At 43.1% G+C, this 22,380-nt stretch overlaps 1 protein-coding gene across 5 annotated transcripts in view; it reads right to left on the bottom strand.

The window, feature by feature from the left end:
- Window positions 1-22,380, bottom strand: part of LOC108899679 (paxillin) — a 28,945-nt gene that overhangs the window by 5,120 nt on the left and 1,445 nt on the right. Inside the window, exons 1-11 of one of the 5 annotated variants that reach the window (XM_051074613.1) lie at window positions 9,009-9,157; window positions 8,656-8,795; window positions 7,160-7,341; window positions 6,912-6,997; window positions 6,458-6,597; window positions 6,091-6,286; window positions 5,792-5,939; window positions 3,555-4,940; window positions 2,350-2,619; window positions 1,738-2,064; window positions 314-472 (exon numbers count right to left, since the gene is read on the bottom strand). In XM_051074613.1, the coding sequence (XP_050930570.1) occupies window positions 314-472; window positions 1,738-2,064; window positions 2,350-2,619; window positions 3,555-4,940; window positions 5,792-5,939; window positions 6,091-6,286; window positions 6,458-6,554 (2,583 nt within the window). In that variant the 5' untranslated portion in view covers window positions 6,555-6,597; window positions 6,912-6,997; window positions 7,160-7,341; window positions 8,656-8,795; window positions 9,009-9,157. Of the gene's footprint in view, window positions 1-313; window positions 473-1,737; window positions 2,065-2,349; window positions 2,620-3,554; window positions 4,941-5,791; window positions 5,940-6,090; window positions 6,287-6,457; window positions 6,598-6,911; window positions 6,998-7,159; window positions 7,342-8,655; window positions 8,796-9,008; window positions 9,167-9,814; window positions 9,921-22,380 lie in introns of those variants that run through there. The other 4 variants (XM_051074614.1, XM_018700274.2, XM_018700272.2 and 1 more) reach the window with 4 other exon arrangements.

Below are 22,380 nucleotides of genomic sequence, written 5' to 3'. Positions count from 1 at the left end.
TTTGACCTTAAGTAATCAGCACAGCCCAAGATATGCAGAACACGAGCCAAAGCTGCACAACCCGTCCAAGTTGGGCAAATAAATCTGCAAGTGTGCAATCCTCCTTTCACCACATTATCAACGAAAAAAACCCCCAACTGCAATGATGTTTTATAAGGCTGTTGGGTATTCTAAATTATGTTTTAGTTGTAAGCTGTCTGTATGTGCCACAGAAATCATATCTGAAGAAATGTATGTTTTCATTTAGTATGTATACCAACTGAAGTCTTGTTTGTATGTGAACTGGTTTGTATGATTCAGCATTAATCATCACCTGTCCAACGATGGGTTTCTTGCAGGCTCCGCAGACACCCTTCGCCACAGTCTGGACTCCGAGTCTGTTGAGGTCTGACTGCAGGCTTCCCAGCATGTTGTCTAGCTTGTTGGCAGGTTTGGGAGGCGCAGTGGGAGATGTCTTTCCCTGGGACTGGATCTGGCAGAGATGGAAGACCCGGATTGATTTCATTATGCCATTCAGATATACAGTACACAGGGTAGACAAAACAACAGAAACGGCTAAATACTTTGAGAGCAAAGCTTGTGATGTTTAGTCAGAGGTCTACACAGCAACAGAGACAAAGAAGACCTTCTTACTTATTCAAGAAATAAAAATATGTTGATAAATATCAAACAGTATGGTGCTTGAACTAAATGCAAGAGAATACCAAAGCTAATGGACATATTAACAGTGGCAAAGTATGCTTTGATCAGATGTCATCCGTGTTTGTGGGATTTGATGATGACTGTGAATGTGCATCTAGGTGCACTTGGCTTCAGTGATGTAAGCACAGACCTTCTCAGATGGTGTGGTCATTGGAGCTTCATGACTCCTACGTTCCTCTGAGAGAGAAAATAGCATCTCTGCTCCATGAACTCTCACTCTCTCTCATACACACACACACACTGATGTGCACATTTAACACACACACACAGACAAACAAATGACCCACCTTACCTTCAACCAAAAAAACATAACCAGGCTTCTCATCAGGTGTCTGATTTGGATACATATATAATGCAACTCATGTCAACTACTGACTACTACATGAGTCTGAAACTACATCAATAAAGATGTAGTTATGAATGTGATAGTACATGGTATTCAGAAAGGACATGCTGGTATCTAACCTAGTGGGACCTGTTGACGGAAGTCTTGAGGGAGAAGCTATAATTGTGGCGGTAAATGTGCTGTCATGTGGCAGATCAGGTTTCAGTTGCACTGCGAGCCTACCATTCCTGCGCATGGCAGGACAGTTAGTGTAACGGGAACATTGGGGGGGTTACGCTTGGCTTTGCTTCTAAGCTCTTAAACTCCCCACCCCGCTCTGAACACACAGCCCTTGGCGCCATCAGATGTCAGAATTAGAAAAGGAGGCTCAGTCTCGCTAGCCTGGATGTCAGCACCCCTCATAACCTGGACTGACTGGATTCCAGACAAAGCTTTAAAAGAGGCTACCTATTGCAACTTGGTATGAATTGACAGCCAGGGTTCAAAAACAGAGCCAGTGACCAGATATAGCCTGCGTTCACACTAAAACCGAGGGGCAAGTGGCAGGGTCAGTGGACGCTCAAGTAAAATGTCTCAAAGTCACAGCACAAACCAGACAAGAGAGTCAAACAGTAAGTGTGAGAGAAAGTGGAAAGAGAGAATGAGGTCAGGGAGAAGGAAAAGGATAGATGTGGAAAGGTGATCCGTGCCTGCATTGGTGGGAAGATGGGGTCGTACTCGGTCTGACACCCCACTGATACATAGACCTTCGGAGGCGGAGGCGGTGTCACGGGCTTGGGAGGGGGGCTGGGTGATGGAGGGGGCTGGACAGGGGGAGGCGTGGGCTCCCTGGGGGGAGGGGTTGGCTCTTTGGGGGGTGGGGGGGTGGGTTCTCGAGGAGGCGGAGGGGTTGGAGGGGGTGGGGGTAGCGGTGGAGGAGTCTGTTTAACTGGAGGTGGCTTTTTGGGTGCTGGGGGAGATTGTGGAGGGGGCAGGACTTTTCTCGGTGGGGCAGGTGATTCAGGAGGGATGATGATCTGGCAGAAAGAAGGAAAAAGGAAAAAGCAAAGAAAGGACAGCAACCAGATAAGATACAAAAACAGGGTCAGGATGGAGAAAAGGAAATGGTGACAAAACAAAATTGGCACAATGAACTCAATGTGATAAAACATTATAAATGTAATATTTGCAAGTTAATTCCTTGAAGACAGGCCAAAAATATAAAAAAAAAACATTAAAAGGGATATATAATTTCCAAGTCTTGGTTTAACGTGGTCCAGGAATAGCACTGACTACTCCTACTGTGTGCCTCTAACTTCTACCTTATCCACAGATGGCTGGGACCCTTCTTCACGTGTTCGCTGTGGGTTGGACATGACGATGACTCCCTCCGTCAGCCAATCGTCTGGCTGTTGTTTGCGCCGGCGCTCCACTCGCCCTATCCCCAGTTTCCCCTGTAGCTCCTCAATGAGCCGGTCCTGTGAGTTGCTTTTATTCACGATGATAGGTCCCATCTTACGTCGCAAAAGGCCCTCCCTGTACATTGGATGCACGTTGGGGGTCTCTTTGGTGCGGCGGATAACTGACTTGAGCTGGAGAATAGATGATAAGGAGGCATGGGAAGCTGCGGTTGCGCCATTCACCAGAAAAGTCCAAGTCGATGGGTTATGAGCACAGACAGGGCAGGGTGTCTCAGTCAAGTGGCAGTTTTTGTCAGGCACTTACAGGTTTGCCAAAGCTAAGCACAGGCTTCCATTCAAGTCCATTCTCTACCATCAAGACTATTCAGGACTGTATATCATGGCATGCTGGATAGCTGATGTCAGGACAACACAGGTCTACCACAAATGCTTTCACAAAAGTCTGCACATGCCAAAGCAAGGATCCAAGGCCAAGGATCAAAGAAGCAAAGATCCTGTATGTTTTTACATTGCACGTGCGTGTTCTTAGAGCATATACAGTATGCATGAGCAAAAAACACAAACATCTGCCCTACTGTAGAAGGTCTTGATGTCATCTTATTGTATTCACACAGTCATGGATTAAAAACACAGCTTTTCATCATTCGTTGGTCATGTAAACGTGACAAGTCAGGCCCAGTGACTAACATAGCAATGTCGACTGAAGCAAGTAGGGGCGTGTGCAGACATCCTTTCAGCAAAGATTTCAACATGAGCCACAAATAGTCTCTACAGGAAGACTTCTCCCTCAAGCCATTTTGTAATTGCTGTGCAATGACACCACATGCATCACACCACAGAGATGGAGGAATTTATCTTCATCAAGACACTTTTGTACTATTGCATAGCTCCTGGAGTATTTCTAGGAGCTGCTCTCCCAAAATAAGATTTTTCCAGCAACTAGAGATACACTCTGCTTGAACAATCTTCTGACACAGCAATCCTGTTGTTACTGTCAGAGGTATTTAATGTCTTAGGGCCACATGGTCAGATAAGAGAAAGACAACATGGCCTCTCTAGCTTTATGCCAGCAACTTATTTTGGAAGAGTCAAGCTGAGCCTCCTACTTGGCCAGAAGCAGATAGCCGCTCTACAGCAGAGGGCTGCTGTATGGGCAGGTCCAGCGCTGCATCTGGTGTCCCGGGGCAGGTAGAGGGCGTGAAACACTCATCCATCCAGCTGGACTCAGTCATGGGTGTTAGGGTTCCCTCTCGGCTCAGATCAGGGTAAATTCCGTCTTCCTCCTCCCAACATCTGTCTTCATCTCCAGGCATAACGGAAGCAAGTGGTTGGTTCTCACTCAACTGCGGGTAGTCAGGGGCTAAGAGTTTGTCTAAAGCATCATCCAGTAAAGGCTCCCGGCATGGCCATGTTAAATCCAGTGTTTCAGCTGCCTGCTTTTCTGTGGGTGGGGGAGATAAACTATTTGATGGTGCAACCACAGGTGAAACTGGTGAAGCTCTGGGACTGCTGGTGCCTGGAACTGTGTATGTTTTTCTAATGACTGGAGCAGGACTCTTAGGAGTTTCACTCCTTGGAACTGTTACTGGACTAGAAAGTCTTGGCAGTATTATTGGGCAAGTATTCTTTGGGATTGTGTCAGGACTAGAACTCTTGGGTACAGTTGGTGAACTAGAGACATTAGGGATTGTCACAGGACTTGAAAGTCTTGGGACTGACACTGGGCTCACACTCTTGGGAACGGTTTCAGGACTAGCCCTCTTTGAGATGGTTATGGGACTAGAGATATTAGGGACTGTCACAGGACTCGCACTTTTTGGTACTGGACTTGAAAGTCTTGGAACTGTGACTGGACTTGCAGTCTTTGGCACTGCCCCAGGAGTTGTTGGCAATGTAACTGGACCTTGATCCTTTGCAGCTTCTTCTGGACTATGGCTACTGGGAATTGGACTTGGGCTCTTGTAAGACTGACTTAGATTGGAGCATTTAAGATCAGGCGGACAAGGACTCTTGGCTTTAGGAATGGGACTGGGGTTTTTAGACACAGCAACAGGACTAGGGCTCTTGGAAATGACCACTGGACTAGGGACTTTACTAGCAACAGCTTTAGTAGTTGACATCTGTGTAGAGTTGTGGGCTTCAAGTTGACTAAGAGGCTTTTGGGTACTGGAGACACTGAGGCTCTCCACATGAGAGCTCACAGAAATGACACTGACACCATCATCTTTCTGTTGAATATGGGAGTACTTGGATGATGCAGTTACTACAGTGGAACCAGCTGAAGCTGTGTGGGCTGAACTACCATCTTCATCTATATGGAGTTCTAGTGGAAGAGGGGTAGAAGAGGGAGTAGTGTAACTAGAAAGCAGAAGAGTATCCATTGATCCAGCATGAGGATTTATAGATGGGGTGGGTACTGCTTGGACAACTGGTGTACCAGCAACCAGTGAGGTGTCCACTGGCTCCTGATTTACAGACAACTGAGAACCAGACTGAATCGAGTGCAATGGTGTAATGTACATACACAAGACAAGACATACACAGTGGTAGAGAAAAGAGAAAAAGATCAGGAAAAATAGACTGAGAATGAAGGGAATAAAGTCTCTCACACACAAAACCCAGCAGGGGCAGAGCCTTTGCGATTGTCTTATCTCAAAAGTAATTGATTCTAAACTGCTAAAAAAATTATATAAAATTAAAAAAACAACAAATTAAGTCTTGGCTGTTTCCCCTCAGACATGCAGGAATCAAACACAATCACCTGAAATCTCTTAATATTACTAGGGTGTTGATGAATCAATGCTTTTTTTTGACACAATGTCAACAAAACTGACTTCTGTAACAAATACAAAGATAACAGTTATTGCTTTGTGTTAATGGGGTTTAAAAGGAAATAGGATTTAATTGCATTTTTTGTTATACAGATGCTGCTTTTGCTGTGTAAACCCCACAACTTCCTCTATTACTGAAAGGTTGTAACAAATTTAGCAATCATCCAAAGGAAGCATGCCATTGCAACATTGCAAAGGTTTAGATTGGTAAGTAAAATCTGTGGAAGTTGTTGATGAAGATATGACGTGAAACAATAAAACAGCAAAATATCTGTTCCAAGAAAACTACCTTTTCTGTCGTGGTACACTACCAGGAGCAACCAGTTACAACATAGCAAAAACACATAAAATTTGTCTGATCCAATCTGTTTCTGCGATTAAATAGTAGTACAAACTCCTGAACACTTGCAGCACAGTCCTAAACAGACACACAATGCCAAAAATAAACATCCTCAATCACGTGTCCAAACTGCAGACACACAAACTTCTACCCACTTGTGAACTGCACTCACATTGCTTTGTACTTTGAAGTCAGACAGAGAGGCCATGAGCTCATCCAGCTCTCTTGTGGCAGAGGAGGCAGACATTCTGGCTTGCTGCTGTGCTGGTGTTTCCTCTTGTCCATCTGTTTGTTCATCTGACACCACCAAAGGCGTGGGACTTGAGGAGAAGAATAAGACACAGCCAATTAAAATTTAGCATGAAACCAAAAATATGAAAACCCCTAAAGCAAAATATATTTGAGTGGTAATCAAAACAACATAATGTGCTGGCATAATTTATTTTCCTGCTATAACAATTTGTCTCTTACATAGGTGAGGGCACAGAACTTTCCAGCTCATCTAGAAGGCTCTCCACACTTGGTCGTACATCCTCTATTCCCCGAGCTGTTGCACTGCGCTTGGGCTTCTCCATTACAGGTGGTGCGGCCTTGCCAGCCGTAGAGACTCCATTCTCGTGGATATGGTGGATGATACTACTGGCAGGCAGTGGTGGAGCTGCTTCTTCTGTCACATAAATAAAGAAGCTAAATGAATCTCCCACACACATCTACATGCATAGGTTATTACAAAAAAAAACAACAAAACACAGTGTACAAAGAGGAGAGAACATCCCTGTGCAGCACCACATAAATAGAGATGTCCAAACATGAACTGTAAATTAAACTGTGTGTGTACCTTCTGTGGGGAAGGCAGGGGTGCTTTGCTGGACAGCGTTGAGCTCCAACAGCAGGCGGTCCAGCTCAGACAGGTTGCTGCCCAGAGATGAGTTCATGGCAACAGTGGATGAGTCACTACTCTTCTGCTTATTAGGGAAACTGCACAGAGTAGAAAGAAGAACTGATACTTATCATCAAAAGAGTTATGGACTGAGAATGTTGCTATATCTTAAAAGGAGTATAATTTTGTCAGTGTTTCCGCTAACCTAATTAGATCAAAGTATAAACCAAAACAGGGATGTCTAGTCTAATCTTTCATTTTTGCATCTGCTGAAATTAAATAGAAACACAATTTCCTCACAGTTAATGTACTCCCTGTAACTGTCAAAATGTGGCACAGGTTGGTACCAAATGAAGTTATCCATTTTACCAGAGTTCACTCTTTTAGGGGTACAAATGATTGTGAGCCCTACCTGTATACGTGGTCCTCTTCACCAGCGGGCTGGGTCGGACTGCTGCTATCTCTAGACCAAGGACTTCTCTGAGCTGAACTGAAGGACTGAGCAGACACATAAACCTTTATTTATGAGTGAATGAAACCCTTTTCAAGGAAATGATCATTCATATATCGTGCCCAGGACACACACACACACACACACACACACACACACACACACACACACACACACACACATATATATATAGTAAATGTCTCATTCACCTCTGTTTCATCTAATCCATTGAGGGTTTGCTCGAAGGGAGTGGGTGGGACTTGAGGTGGAGAGCAGATGTCTTGCTGGGTCTGACCCCCAACAGGGATGGAATAGGCAGTATCGTCAGACAGGAAGAGTGGGCACTTGGAAATGTGGGATGTTGTGGACTCAAGGTCCGCCAACAAAGCATCTGCCAAAAGACAAGATTTATCATCACAGGTCTGAAGATTATTACACTCACAGTCAGGGAAGGGCAACATGATGATATATACTGTAAAACAAACAGAAAAAAATGATAGATTTGGATATAGCACTTCTACTGAGGTGGCTATCATTTTAACATCTCTCACTGAATAAGGTCATTGTGAATAAAACTGCAAATTAATGGCTGGAGTGCACATTAGTGATTTCAGATTTACAAGAAGAAACTGAGTTTTCACATTCCACTCACTGAATTAGCTTTAAACAGAGATTTCCATCTGGTTATTTGATACAATTTCAGAAAATGTACAATATTAAAAACTAGTTTCAACATCAACATTAACACCATATTTTCCCACTCAAAAATTAAGATTTCTTATTGTGTGTCTAGTACTGAGCACAAAACTTCTAACAACCCATCACCAGCTGGGTTTGCACACGCAGGGCCAAATAATTACAGCGTCTTTTGCAATCGGTCAAAACCCCATGTGCACTGACATCAGTAGAGGTGGAGTTGTAAAAAGTGAATCACGCAGACTGTCATGGCCACTCCTTCGGTTACTCATTGACCCTCGTCTGCATGCAGTCTTTACATGTCTTAAACCCAAGAGTCGAACCCAAGAGCTGTCAAGTCTGCAACCAGCCATACACCACGTACCGTTTGCACACGGACAGCTACCACCTCTTCGTGAAGGGGCTATTTGGTATTTGGAGAACAACACAGTCTAAGAAAACAGGTACTAATTTAGCAGTCCTAACCAGTAGGTAGACGGAAACATAACATTAAAGGGGATTTAATGAAGAGCACAGACTGTATTACTGAATACTTGGGCTTATTTTAGGGCACTCACTCACCACAGTGGGGTTTAGTTTCTCTCTGAGAATTTCACAAGTCCTAAAAAATAAAACTCTAAATTTAATAACAAACATGATCTAATGAGAAATGTCTTGTATTAATACAGGATTTGTGTGTAAGTACTATTTATACATAACTGTGCATTTACCACAATACAAACATATTACAGGCTATTTAGGACACTGCGAAAATCTAAGCCATAGTTAGATAGAGCAAATGTCCAGTGCTGCATCATCAATCATTATTCCTTATGGCTGAAAAGCCCATTGAAGATCATTCAAACTGCATTTGACTGTAATATTCTACAAGCAACTATAGTATAATACCATAATATTGCTTAAATTGTGTGTTCAACATTAACCACTGCACTCAACCCTCGCCCTAAAATAAAACAAGGGTCAAGAAAGGCAAAACCACAGCTAAAGTTAAGATGGAGATGAGACGTACCTTTGAAAAAGACAAGCAGTTACACCCAAGGAAATGAAGAGGAGATAACAGAGAGAGGAAAGAAGTAGTAGTGGAGGAGGAAGAGGGCAACCCAAACAGACTGTCTGCCAGGCAGGAACTGCCTTTCTTAACTCTACCATCTGCATAAGAGAACAAGAGATCAGGAGGAGGGCTGAAAAATTGGGTGCTACTGAGTGCAGAGGAGAGGGGTGAGGGTAGAGAGGGGATGGAGGGGTTAAAATTAAAGGCAGGGGGTTAGGTTCACCCCCTCACCCCCACCCCTAAATCCCCCCATTGCTATACCAGGTTCTGACCTAGCTTTCTGAAAGCTCAAGTTAGGAGACACTACTCACGCAAACGACGACCCACTGAAAACAGTCTCTGAGGACGGAGCTGTCCAACTTTGGCAAGCAGAGCACGTTACAGCAGAAGGAGTACACACTGTTGTGAAATGAGGAAAGTTGAGAGCAAGCAGAGCTCTTATCAACAGAGGCATGCCCAACTAAGGGAGTGGTATCACAAAGGTATATAAAGGTATAATCAGCCCCTCCTTCACACTGTCAGCGCAAACTCTGCTTAGGTTACTCATGACTCATGCTCACTTTTAACACATCTTCATGTTCAGTGTTAAGTTAATCTTAGTCTTTAAGCACAACGAGGATCAGACTATTAAAATATGATCTCTTTTACAACGTCAACACTCCAAACACAGCACTCCAAGAGTTCATCAGGTGACTTTACATATTTGTACAATTTAAGCTGAACATTGCTGTTGGGTACATGGCAGTATCATCAGTACAGTGCTAACTTGGACTGTAATGTTTCCCCAGACAGAGAGGAGACACGGCAGAAGTAGAGCCAGATCAATACCAGATCCACTTGGACCGACCTCACATTCGCATGGTGAGCATGATTATCATGGCTAACATGCCAGTTGACTGGGTTTCACAGCAGAGAGACTGCTCTCTGGACACAGAAGCCCCAGCACATTCCACAGAGTTTCATTATGGAGACAGCACAGCCCAGTGTTTACACTACGGCAGGCAGATCTGTGAATGTGTCTGTATCCTCATTGTTTACTTGGTAGTAGCAGAAAACACACCCATAGATATAAAGAGACAGAAACAACACAATTATCAGTCTTTATACTAAAACCTACCATCCAAAGATATTTCATACCAACAGCTGGGCCGACATACTGACAGGTGCACCCAACACTGCAGTGTCTGAGCTCTTCTTTATGTTCAGAGGAAGAGGAAGTGAGCAAGACTGTGAATTTATTCTAAGAGCTTTTCCTGTTAGAGGTTAAGACAACTTCTTCTTGACAACATTTCCCACGATAGAAGTAGAGAGAGGGAGTGATACGGATGAACATTTTTGTTAGAAGTGCAAACTTCTTAGACTGACATCAAACAAGATCACACAAGTCCAGACATTAATCTAGCATTCTGCATCGCAATGAGAACTAGCCAAAGACATAATTTAGATTTCATCAAAAGGGCCACTGAAAAGCTGCATAAATACATGGTAAGCATATCTGGGGGAATCAGTGCATATCTGTTGCTGATGTCAGAGTAAAGTTTTACTGCAGCTGGTGGAGAGACCTCAGTCAACAGACACTGGTCCAGATGGTTTACACAAGAGATGTTAATCAATTTAGCTCTGGAGCTGAACTGGCCTTAACCCTGGTTATAAAGAAATCTGCTGCTGCACAATAGAGTTACTGCTCAAACCCAAACCTGCAGGCTACATGAAACAAATCCTCTGTTTGGCATTGGCTTGTAAGAGATCTGTGCACTAGCTTTAATGAACGACGAGGTCTTGTATCACAATGAAGCCAGTTAATCGAAATCAACAGCTCATTTCCCTCAAAAAAGTGGTTGGAGCGCAGGCCTATAATTTAGAGGATATAAGCTAAACATAAAACTTAGAACCTTGCAGCTTCAGGGTTGCCTTTGCTCACCAAACGCTGTGTGCTCGGCATGCTCTGACCCATCCGCAAACTACACAAACACACAGAGGTGTGTCAGCCTCCTCTGCCAAAGGAACATACCGTGACACCCAGGCTCTAGTGCAAAGCACAGACTCGTTCCCCAGTGACCAAAAATGGAACTACAGTAAAATAAGGAACTCATAAGACATGCGAGTCTTGAAAATGAGCCTCCTCAATCATTCTTATCCTATGTAAGGAGAGGCAACTTGTATGAGTATATTTTACTATATTTTTCTGGAAAGAGTTTGTGAGAGGGAACTGCCTTAAAGTAATTTTATATGGAATAAGAGTTCTGTTTGATGATTTATAAGAGCAAAGCTTTGTAAAACCCTGAGAGACCAAAGTTCCTGTGCAAGCAGGCAGCTGTGGGAGGGTGACAGATCTACCCCCTGCTTACCTAAAATAGTCAACACCTAGATCTAGGAAACTGTCTACATCAATTAAACACAGTTTGCCCTCCTCATTTGCAGCTAATAAAGACAGGAAAAAAAGCATTCTGTTAGCCCCTGTGTCCGCAGCACTAAATGTGACATGGCAGGGCACAGCTGGGCTCAAACAATGAGGAATGGCGGTGGGAGTGTCGAGAGGGAGAGTAGGAGAGGGAGAGATAGCAAGTGAAACCGGGAAGAGAGTGTGTGCGTGGCGCGCGGCAGGCAAATCCTCAGAGGCTAAAATGTGGGTTGACGCAGATTAAGGAGACTCCCTTCCTCCCAGATGAATGGTGTGCATTTTAATTACAAGAACACTGCTCCGCATGGGGCTCATTACAGGAAAGGACAGAGAGGAAGATTGGGGGGGGGGGGGGGTTGGAGGGGCAAAGGGATGAAAAAGACAGGAAAATTAGGAATGAGGGGGGGGGGGGGGGTGATGCAGGAAAATGATGGAGAGGAAACCATTTGAAGAGTCAAGTATTTTCTCAGCCGGAACCAGGACTGATGTTGGATCAGCACTTATATTACAACCTTTGACAGTCAAAAGCAACATAAAATATAAATGGGGTTTAATTAGATGAAGCAGTCCAGGAGCATTACTTTTACTCTACAGGGTTTGATCAACTTAAGTCCTGGACGTCAACAGAGTCAAGCCTCCATTATCCCTGACAGGACATTCTGCCTGCTTCACACTGCACACACTTGCTTGAGCCCCTATCAGTGCTGACCACTGCACAGAGTGAATCAATGCTGTTGTACTGCTCAACACATCTCTTGTTTGCTCAGCCCTGCTGGTAGCAGTTTATTTGAGGGAATGGGTTGTATGAAATGTAAAGCACCGGTACACAGCCTTTAACAACCTGCAGGGGGTGATGTTGAGTTGTGCGTGAGAGCCTGGTAGGCTTTTTTTCCCCCCTCTCTCTCTCACTCTGTCTCTCTCTCTCTCTCTCTCTCTCAGGGTTGGTACACAGAACAGGCTTTATCTGAGAGGTTCACAAATGCAAAGGCATTTACTGAGATATGAGCTCACAGCAAAGTGAAACTAACAGGATGTAAGCAAACAGCAAAACCTGCAGGATTCAGTCTGTGCAGCAAGTTTACCTGTGTTCTCTGACCCCCTTTTTTTCCTGCATCTCCCTTCCCTCATTCCTTTCATTTCTTCCCTGCGTAGCTCATGTGTTGCAAGGTGCAGGGCGGCTGATATGAATTCCTGACATGCCACAGCTCGTCTTCCAAATATGAGAGAAAGAGTGTAGAGACACAGAGAAATGCGAGGTGAGCAAGACTGTGAGATAAGGCAGAAAAGGAGGGACAGAAGGCAAGATAGGGCAGATGAAAGAAAACATGAAAAAATGTCAACTGTTAGACAAAGACATTTTGTATATGATGTGTTTTGAGTGAGGCAGAGTGTTTCAATGTAATAACCTGTTGTAAGGAACAATTCATAGTTCAGTTGGTGGGAAATGTGAGCGTACATCGGATGTGAAGTGACAGCCTTTCGTGTTCTGTCGGGGAGAGGGATGGCCTTTCAGTGTGACACAAGCTGACAGACCATCACAGAAATGATAAATCCTTGTCTTTGCTTCCACTTGAAAGGGGGGTGGGGGATCAGGACAGGATGGGCACACATGCACTTATGCTTTACTCCCCTCTGGGCTTGTGTTAGACAGCAGAAGGCCTGTGCCTGTGTTCATTTGGAGCGCTTCAGCAGGCACACAAGCGCAAAATTAAATCACACAAGAATCAACACACACATACACACACACACACACACACACACACACACACACACACACACACAGGTACAACAGCAGAAAAATAACACTGCATACAGGTGCCTCTCAGCCAAGCAGCCTACGCATACCAGAGACGAACTGAGGCATCTAGGTCCACTATAAATACCTCCCCGCCCGACCCCGACCTGAGGGAGTAGATGTACAGTAGATGATGGATGGCCATGACGGTCGAAGCAACAGCAGGACATTACAGACCACCCAACCAGCTGGTACTATGTATGAGGGCTGAACTGTATGCTAAAAATGTATATATATTTTTAATCCCATTGCAGATTGCAACATGTCCCACAATTTTAGTAGGAACTCTCATTTCCACTGAGAAAAACATAAAAATGATAATGATGTGATTTTTTCTGGGGTCTGTACCAAACAAGCATGTTCCCTTAGGTCTGGAGACTATGATTTGTGGGCCAGGGCGTCCCTGTTGCACTACAATGCTTCATTTATAATGGTATGTTGTGACACATCTTACCTTTATTGCAGCTCCTGCAATTTCTATATTGCACTTGGACACATTGCAACCTCAATAATAATTCAACTAATTGTTCAGCCCTTGCCTGCACTATGTATTACATTTGCTATACTCTCATACACTACGCCAAGTAAATACGAGACTGGTTGGAGTTTCCTTAAGATCAATAAAGTGCTGCTACAGATGCTGTTAAACGGAAATGGCACCACAGCCCACACTTGCAATTAAGTCAGAGAATACTACTGCTTACACAGCAGCTTGGCCTCTGATCTGTACGATTCAGTACAATTACAGCGAGTCTGTTTAGACACATGCAAACCAAAACTTAATACAGGACTCAGAGCCCAGACAATGTCTGCTCATCAAGAACCAAAATAATGCAAACTGAATGAATCCTCTGATAAACAGAACAAGTGATTCTTAATAAGAGTCTCTGTAAGTGGTATTGTGACTATGGGCATATCATTATGACTTAAAATATGGTATAACCGCATGTTGCCACAGCATGACAATTTTCAATAAGTGAAAGCCACACGACTTTGTGTGTAGTGTAAGACGTGCACAAGGAACCAGCTGCTGCAGGAAAAAGCATCAGCTTCATAAAGCAAGGCCACCCTGGTGTCCTGATGATTAACATGAATACATAAAAGCACAAAGTTCCTAATTCAATTCTGGCAGGGGACCTTTGTTGCACATCGTATGGCTCTGGCTCCAAATGTTTCCTGTCCATACCCAAACAGATGAAGTTCATCTGTTTTGAGCAAAACAAAAAACAAAAAACAATGATATATCAACTCACCAACACAGCAACAAATAGCAGACGGACAAAGTTAGTGACAAGCTGAAGCATTTTGCAGTTAAAGAGCCAAACATCCCCCTCAGATGTTAGTGGAGAGACCAAAAACAAAGCTAAAAGCAGAGTAAATACTGAACTTACATTTCTTTGTTGATCAGATATACAACTCTAAATGAATGCTAATTCTTGCTAACTAATGACTGTATACCTGCCAGATGTGTAAATAAGCAGCTGTAAGCTAAGAGATTCACCATATCATATTTAAAGGTGATAATATATCAGTGTTGTGTTTACAGACGTTTTTTGCTGCCCAGAAGAGATCAAAGTTGTTGGTACAAGGGAAATATGCACATTCGCTTTGCTGCTGAGAGTTTGACTGATACTACTCCTTGTGTCTGTGTGAAGTCTGAACCCAGAGCCTAGCTTAGCATACAAACTGGAAGCCAGGGGAAACAGCTAGCATGACCCTGTCCTGAGTTCAACAGGCCTACCAGTATCTCTTATCAAACTCTTACCAAAAAAGTGAAGCAGCACATATACCAAAATGTATACGTATTGCTTTAACTACAGTGTAGCATCACTGAACGGCAACTTTGGTATTCATATACTTCATATTTAATTTCCCCTATGCTTTCTAAACTAACTTTTTAACAAACTAATCATATAGTATTTTAAATTAAGTTTTCAGACAAAGGTACAGCCACCCCAGAACACAAGACAAAGCTGACAGCAGAAATAGCTTGACACCTCATCTCTGTACATTTCCACCCGAAAAGTCACGCTCTTGCAGCCTGCTCATGAGTCTGCTTTCGGGGAAATGACATGCTGTTTGACCTCAAGAAATGAATATGAAAAAAAGCTGCCATCTACAAGGTGTCAAAGTAAGGCTGAGATACCCTCGTTTAGGTCGGTAGGTTGAGTCAATACATCCCCAAGAAGGACCTTAAAACTAAGATTACCTTGTACAGAGGACTGATGGAGACTGAGAGTAGGACAGTGATCTATGAAATTCATGCGACTTAAGAGCATTATCTGTACCTGCTCACTCCAGTCTCATCTTTGAGTGCATTTCATCTTACAAAGCCAACTCAATGGTGATTGTGCTTTTGTTCTTTTTAGCACATATTTCAGTCCGCACGTTTCATTTCCCTTGGATTTTTTTCTTCTTCAACTATTCCAGCATCCAACATCTCTAACAACATCTTCAAAAGCGGTCCTGCCTCGCAGCTGTTATAGTTAGAGCTGTGATGCCTGAAGCTGGATAATGTGAGATCATTTCTTAATTAATATTTTTATGTCTTTCTTGCAAACTCCCAAAGTAGGGAGGAGATTCATAAAGTCAGAATTTGTGCAGCAAAACATACTAGAAATCATATCCAGAATGACTGAAGAATAAATTTTTGTATTGTCATCTTCATCACACCCAGCCAACTTGTGATTATTAAGATGAATTTTCATTTCCTGTGCTGCCTGCTTTTCAGATGCTGCTGATTATTTTTGTTTTCTACTACGATGGCTTGTGAGTTGTATTTGTGCAGTTTTTAATCCTTGCTGCAGACAATAAGCTACTGAACAGAATCATTTCATTTGAAAGGAGAGTAAAAACATGTCACATGTCTGAAGAGGAAAAAAAGGGAGATGAAATATTTGTAACAAAAATGATACAAAGATAAAAGATAATGTCTTCTCTTGATGTCTCTCACCTCATCCTTATTCCCCACAGTGAAAGGCATGCAGAAGAAAACAGAGGTAGTTTGTGGCTGTAACAGCTTTCCTGTGGTTTATACATTGCCTGTGTGGTTATTTTTTTGTGCACACAACAGTGGTGAAAGCGCTTTAAAAAAAAATGTTCCACCCGTACTAAGAGTGCAACATTTATTAAAGGAAGTTAGAACAGTGTTTGGTGATGTTTGTTTTGAGGGTTTTGCTGAATTGCATACTTCTGGTAATGAGCTTTTGACAGTAAATACCATCTAAGACCTAGCCTAGACACACTAGCAAAAAGTACAATTCATAACAATTTTGCTGAATTACTGTACACAATCAAGTCATTCATTCGTGTTTTCCACTGAAATGTGAAGGTAAAACTATCATTCATTCATTCAGACATTCTTCAGCTCTACTGCCAGACAGGAAATCCTCAGCATTTGTCCCGTGGCGATGTGACCCTGCGTTCTGAATAAGGCTGTAATTGAGGGCACGATGGAGGATGACATGTATACTCCTGAGGGCACCTGTCTAGAGGGCAGGAAAAATGAATGCAGCGCTTGTAAGTGCTGTGCATTACCAAGGTAAAGTCCAGATTTTTCAAATACTACATAAACTGCATTTTGTTATGTGTTTATTTTTTAAAGATTAAATTCTTTTTTCCGTAGATATAAAGAAAATATATATCAAAAAAATTCTGCTTAAAGACCCATGGTTTATAAAAATAATGCTTCACTTGCATCTATAAAATATCTGGCATGTTGTGTTTGCACTGAAAAGAAACTTATAGAATGTAGTTAATAGTTACAAGATCTCAGTGAACAATAGTTCAAGAGTGGCATTAATGAAACTCTTATAGATAACAAACAGGACTAAGAGTGAACAACCACACTAGCAGCTCTGTGAAGCTGGACTTTGTGCTAAATGTGAGCATCAGCATGCCAAACACCCTCACAGTGATAATGCTAACATGCTGATTTATGCAGGTAATGGTTTCTTTATCCATTGATTAAGACTGTGAGATGTGGTTGAAAGATCTGGGAGGAAAAGGATCAAAAGGACCTTAAGTTAAGATGTTTTTGTCCAACTGATATTTCCACAGTCAAGAATGATGCTTGATTTTTGAGCTACTTTGCATAAATTGCTACTATCATAACCCAGATACCAATAAGTGTCAGAAAATATAATGGCTGGAGAGACTGAGGGATAGATGGACTGAAGGACATTTTTCACTCTTTCCCTAATCAGTCCTGTCTGGTTCTGTCTTTTCTGGGTTGAAGTAGGTCACAGCGCCAGAAACAAGCCGCTCTTTGTCCCCCTGCGGCAGGACAAGGACAGAGGGAAAGAGGATGGAAAGGAAGGGATAGCGAGGTCTGCAAAGCAGGCCAAATAATTCCACTGGGAAACAATCAGCTCTATCCGGGTGCCAGAGCCTGTATATGTGTGTTTGTGTGTGTGTGTGTGTGTGTGTGTGTGTGTGAGTGTGTAAAGTCTTGTTAAGCCTACACCCATATAAACCTGTGGGGTGGTAATCCTGACCCAGCATCACTGATGCCGTCCGAGTGGGGTCTAGATCAGACCTCCTGAATGATCCTCCTTAACAAACCAGATGCTGATTGTAAATCCAGCTGAAGCACAAGCAATCTGAAACACACACACGCTCACTTTCTCTCACATGTGCACGCTCATGTCCTCTAACCCCCCCCCCAACTCCCCAATTCATCAAAGGCCTTCATTGTGATGGCTTTATATTCCAAATAGGGCAGTAGCAGTAGTGTGTTGTGACTATTTAAACCTGTGCCAAGGCCAGATGAAACCTGCTGGGCACAATCCCATTTCCTAATAAAACAGGGATGTGTTATCTGAGCCTGCAGCCATGCTACGCAACAGAACCTCTTGGAAAAATGACATTTAGAAGCCAATTAGAGGAAAGCCTGAAAAACCACGCAGGTGCATTTCAAAGGCCGTCTGACATTTCAGGCACTCCGTTTCAAGTGAAAATTTTATTATTACGCTGGAGCAAAAGGGCCCACTATTTTAACATCAGCTTCCTTGTGAAACATTGTAGGTTGATTCCTGTTTGTGCAACCAATCAAGTTTTGCAAATACGGTGACGTTTATCATCTATGCGTAACTGTTCTACCAGCTGTTTCCCCGTTAACAGCTCGCATCAGAGGATCAGCAGCATCACATCAACCGTGCTGTCAGTCACTGTCAGACTCAGTGCGGGGATGAGAATCCCACAAAGTCAGCAGGGAGCTCAGCTCATCAGAGCACAGCAGGATGGTGGAAGGCTTATTACAGCTTTAGGAATATGCGCATGTAGTATATATCAAATACATAATACAAAATGTGGCATAAGGGCTCCTTATTTTCACCTCCCTTTTCTTTATTTCCTCACCGACAACATGCTACATCAAGCTAATGAGCTGTTGTGGTTGCCTTGAAACACAGTAGGAAACAGTAAAAAGAACAAGAAAGAAATTTATGATCTCACAAGACCCAGCGCAAACCAGTTCCTTCTGCTCGTATTAAGGAAGTCAAAAAAAATAGAACAGGATAAGGCATGTCCACAAGTTATGTATGACTAACACAATGTCTGTGACCTACAGTAGGCTATTCTGATGTTTGCAGCAACAAAACCTCCTGACAACCACTACAACAGAGGTCACTAAGGGCACTTCCTGTCATGAAACATGTGTCTAGCTGGATGAGAAGCTGCCCAATGAAAAAAAAGGGCTCATTGAGCTCAGCTGACAAACAGAAGGACAGAGAACATGACCGGAACATCCACTGACTACACTCTATGACATGCTAGTCTACAGCTAAAACTACACATCCTCACATCACATCACAGCCAGATTTTGCTCCAGTCCCTGTGAGCCTATGCATGTTTTTAAATCCCGGGCTCCAAAAAAACCTACAGTAGCTGTTCGGATATCGACCCCCGCAGGCTGTTGTTATGGTGCGCTGGGCCCATGAGACATGACATGACGGTTGGCTGAGTGTAAGAGCTGTCGCTGCTTAGTCAGCTTCCCCCTCAGAGCTGTCTGTCCACACCAGCAGTCTGTGATCAGAAGCGTGTTTTGTTGATCTGTGTATGTGTGTTTTTTGTTTTTGTGTTTGTGTGTGTGATTATACCATATGTTTCAAAGCCCTGCAGCATTTTCATTTTCAAGTCAAACAGATGGACTAGAGAAAAGATACAGGGGATTGTCTCAAGCCTTCAGATACTACATTGATTCTGAGTGTGATTTATGTGCATGTGTCGGGCACAAGAGACTTATCATCCAGTAGAGGCAGGCCCCTTGTTGTATTAAGCCGAGGGTCACCGCAACAGCAACTTGCCAGCGGTTTTTTTTTTTTTTTTCCCTCTTAGCTTTAAGTGAAAAAGAAAGTTAATGGAGGGGACTTTTGTTAACAGGAACTGGAAGTTCAAACTTAAATCTCCTGTGATTTAGTATAGCATTTCCATATGGTTGGGGGACTTGCAAGAGACAGATTCAAAGTCTCATAGGACAGATTTAGGCGTGGTACAGATGTCCTGACTTTTAGTTCCTTATATGCGTCAGTCTCCATAAACTCCAGAGCACACACTTGTCATAATGCAGTTCAATTGTGTTCTTTTGTTGGTTCCTTCCTAACCTGGTAAAATTCCATGTCCTCAGTTTGTAAGAGGAGGAAGAAGGAGGATTTCTGTTAAATATAAAAACTTCTTAGTAAAAGTCTTAGTTAAGATACCTTTTACAGGAATGGTTCAGCAATATGGGAGATAAATTTACTATACTTCTAGGTGACAGTTTAATAAGAAGACTGACAGTACTTTCATATCTATTCAGTAAGCATGTAGCGGGGGCTTCCGGTGGTCTCATGGTTAAAGCGTTTACCATGTAACCACAGCGTCCACGGTTTGATTTCAGGCAGGGGGACCTTAGCTGCACGTCACCCCTCTCTCTCTCTGCCCTTGTTTCCTGCCTCTCTCTACACTAATATCTCTCAAATAACAGCAACATGCCTAGAAAATAATAATAAGCTAAGCTAAATGAATTCAGGCTTGAGCTACATGATAGTGGTATCGATCTTCTTATCTACTTTTGACCAAAAAAGCAGTGAGTGTACTTTGCAAAATATCAAATTATTCCTTTAAAGTCTCTCTGTGGAAGATCAGCAGCAATTGTTTATGCTCAAATCAGCATTAGCAGAGAAGTTACATATGTAATTTTGCCTGCTACTGATTTTCCCTAAAAGATGTTTGTGGTTCTTGAATGAGGTTTATGCATTTTGTAAATCACTTCCAAATACAGACCTAACAAATTTCTTCAATTCTCTAACTAATTCACTTGTTATTGCACTGCAAGCACTGTAGAATCACTAGTGCATCACTACATCGTTATTCAAATGAATCAGAAGTTTAACTATTGCTGAAAACAACAGCGCCTGACAAGTTTTGCTGCCAGTGTGGAAAGAGAAAACTGGGTTATTAGACAAACTGTGTCCCCTGAGTGAAAAGCAACCACACAGGCGTAACTGACATCTATGTCACAGTCTCATATAGAGAATGTAGGGGAAATGTCAAATGTCCGCATGTGAGCTGTCTGATGTTCCTTTTGGTGTATAAACAATGAACCAAACTAAATTTAGAACATGGTTGTTGTATCTAGGCTACATCAGATCTCACTTGGAGTTGGTAAAGAACAATTTCACCCACGCCCACCCTGTGAGTGACATTTCCAACGCTGCAGCTGCTGCGCTGACAGGGCTCAGGGGAATCACTCCACTTCAAATGATGGCACTGAAGTGACAGCGAAGCAAATCCGCGAGAGAGAAACAGGGCAGTTACTGTATTTGCAGACATGAGAAAGGAAACAGTGAAAGGTACTGCGGATCAAAGTCAGTAAAAGGAAGTTAACTTTGGAGGCTATTTGACATTCATGTCTTGTTGGTGCAGGCCCAGAGCAGTGAAGCACGGAGCAACGCTTGGCAGCACTGATAGCTGAGGAAGGGAGGTCAATGAAAGTTTGCCTCAGAACATGCCACAGAACCTAAACTGCAAAGATTGCACAAATAAAAGGAGGCACAAATATTAAAAATCCATGTCTAGTATAATCAAAGAACGACTTTTTTTGTTACTGTTTCTGTTACAATTTCCAGTTCTAACTTTCATTACTGACTCGAGTTAAAAACCAGATAACTGCAAGCGATCAAGCATTACAATCTCTGTTGATCCAAATCCTCCTAAAGGCTAATCTGCTCTCCTGCAAACTCAGCCAGCTTTAAACTGTCAATAGATTGCAGCCTGCAGCTTCCTGCGTGGTTCACCACAGGAATGGTGGGGAGTGGGAAGAGAGAGAGGGCGGGGCAGTGCAGTGTTTAAGGAGGATAAATTTTGGCTGAGGCCCAAATCCCTGCATGTGGGCCTGATCCACCCCGACGCCCTGCCTGAGAGCTGTGTTAGCCATGCTCCCACAGCCACCGCTGAAGGAGGAAGCGTTAGGATATAACATACTGAGTGTGCATGCACAGAACTGGGGAAGATGCTTTTAACAGGGGGGAAAGTGTACCTGCCAGCCAGAGTCACTGCTTTAATATCAGGGGTGTGTGGGAGTAGTGAAAAGAGCTTGAAATGAAGAATAAAAGTGTGGAGAGGGGGGAAAGAGAGTTGGTGGAAGGTTTCTTTGTGCTGCTGGCTCAGCACTCAAGAAGAAGGACTCTCTTCTGCTAAAAATACATGTAGGTTTCGTTGTCCTCCCTGGTGTCTTAGGTACACAGATCCCTGCATTGCCTCATTTCCAAATCTTTGGGAGGTGCTTCTTCAGATCCCTACTGCGTTTAAACCGAATCAAAAACACCAACACATCCAATTACACCCATCCCAACACCATCCATAATGACAGAGCTCACAACATCGGACAGGGGAGTATCTGTATCTCATGTGCCACATTTTTCCAGGTCCATGCTAAAACGATGACAGAATTTACAACCCTGTGACGTGGTAATTACACTGGCTTGTGTAACACTCTTTTTTAAGCTGCTACTTTAAGGAAAGCCCTTCACCCACGTAAGCTGAGAAGGTATCCATAAATATTGACTGGATATAGAGTGACCAATATTCTTGGTGCAGCCTCAACTCCCACCGCCAGCATGTTAACCAGAGAACTGGGTTTTGGCCCAAACTGGATACAGGTGCACTTCAGGACCAGTTTGAAAACTCTCAGCCTCAAAATTGTTCTTTAACATAACTATTCAATATACAAAACAGAACACGTCTAAACAGCCCTGCCTGGAATGGCAGTGAAATGTTAACATGGTTGTCTCTTGTCTGATAGCAAGTCCACCTGCAGTTCACAGAGGGTGGTAATCCTTTTTGGATGGCTTTTGCGAGACATTTATCATCTCTGACTTCACGAATGCATCCCGGTGCTTTTTTAGCATCCAATGAACCCGACTCTGTCAATGCACTTCACGGATGTCCTGCTAAACTTATCCTTACAGTTGCCAGGGCAAAACTCAAAGCCTTGTAAACACAAACT

The sequence above is a fragment of the Lates calcarifer genome, linkage group LG12 (assembly GCF_001640805.2).
Source record: "Lates calcarifer isolate ASB-BC8 linkage group LG12, TLL_Latcal_v3, whole genome shotgun sequence".
Taxonomy (NCBI): Eukaryota; Metazoa; Chordata; class Actinopteri; family Centropomidae; genus Lates; species Lates calcarifer.
The sequence above is the reverse complement of the archived record's forward strand: the minus strand, read 5'-3'. Positions and strand labels throughout refer to the sequence as shown.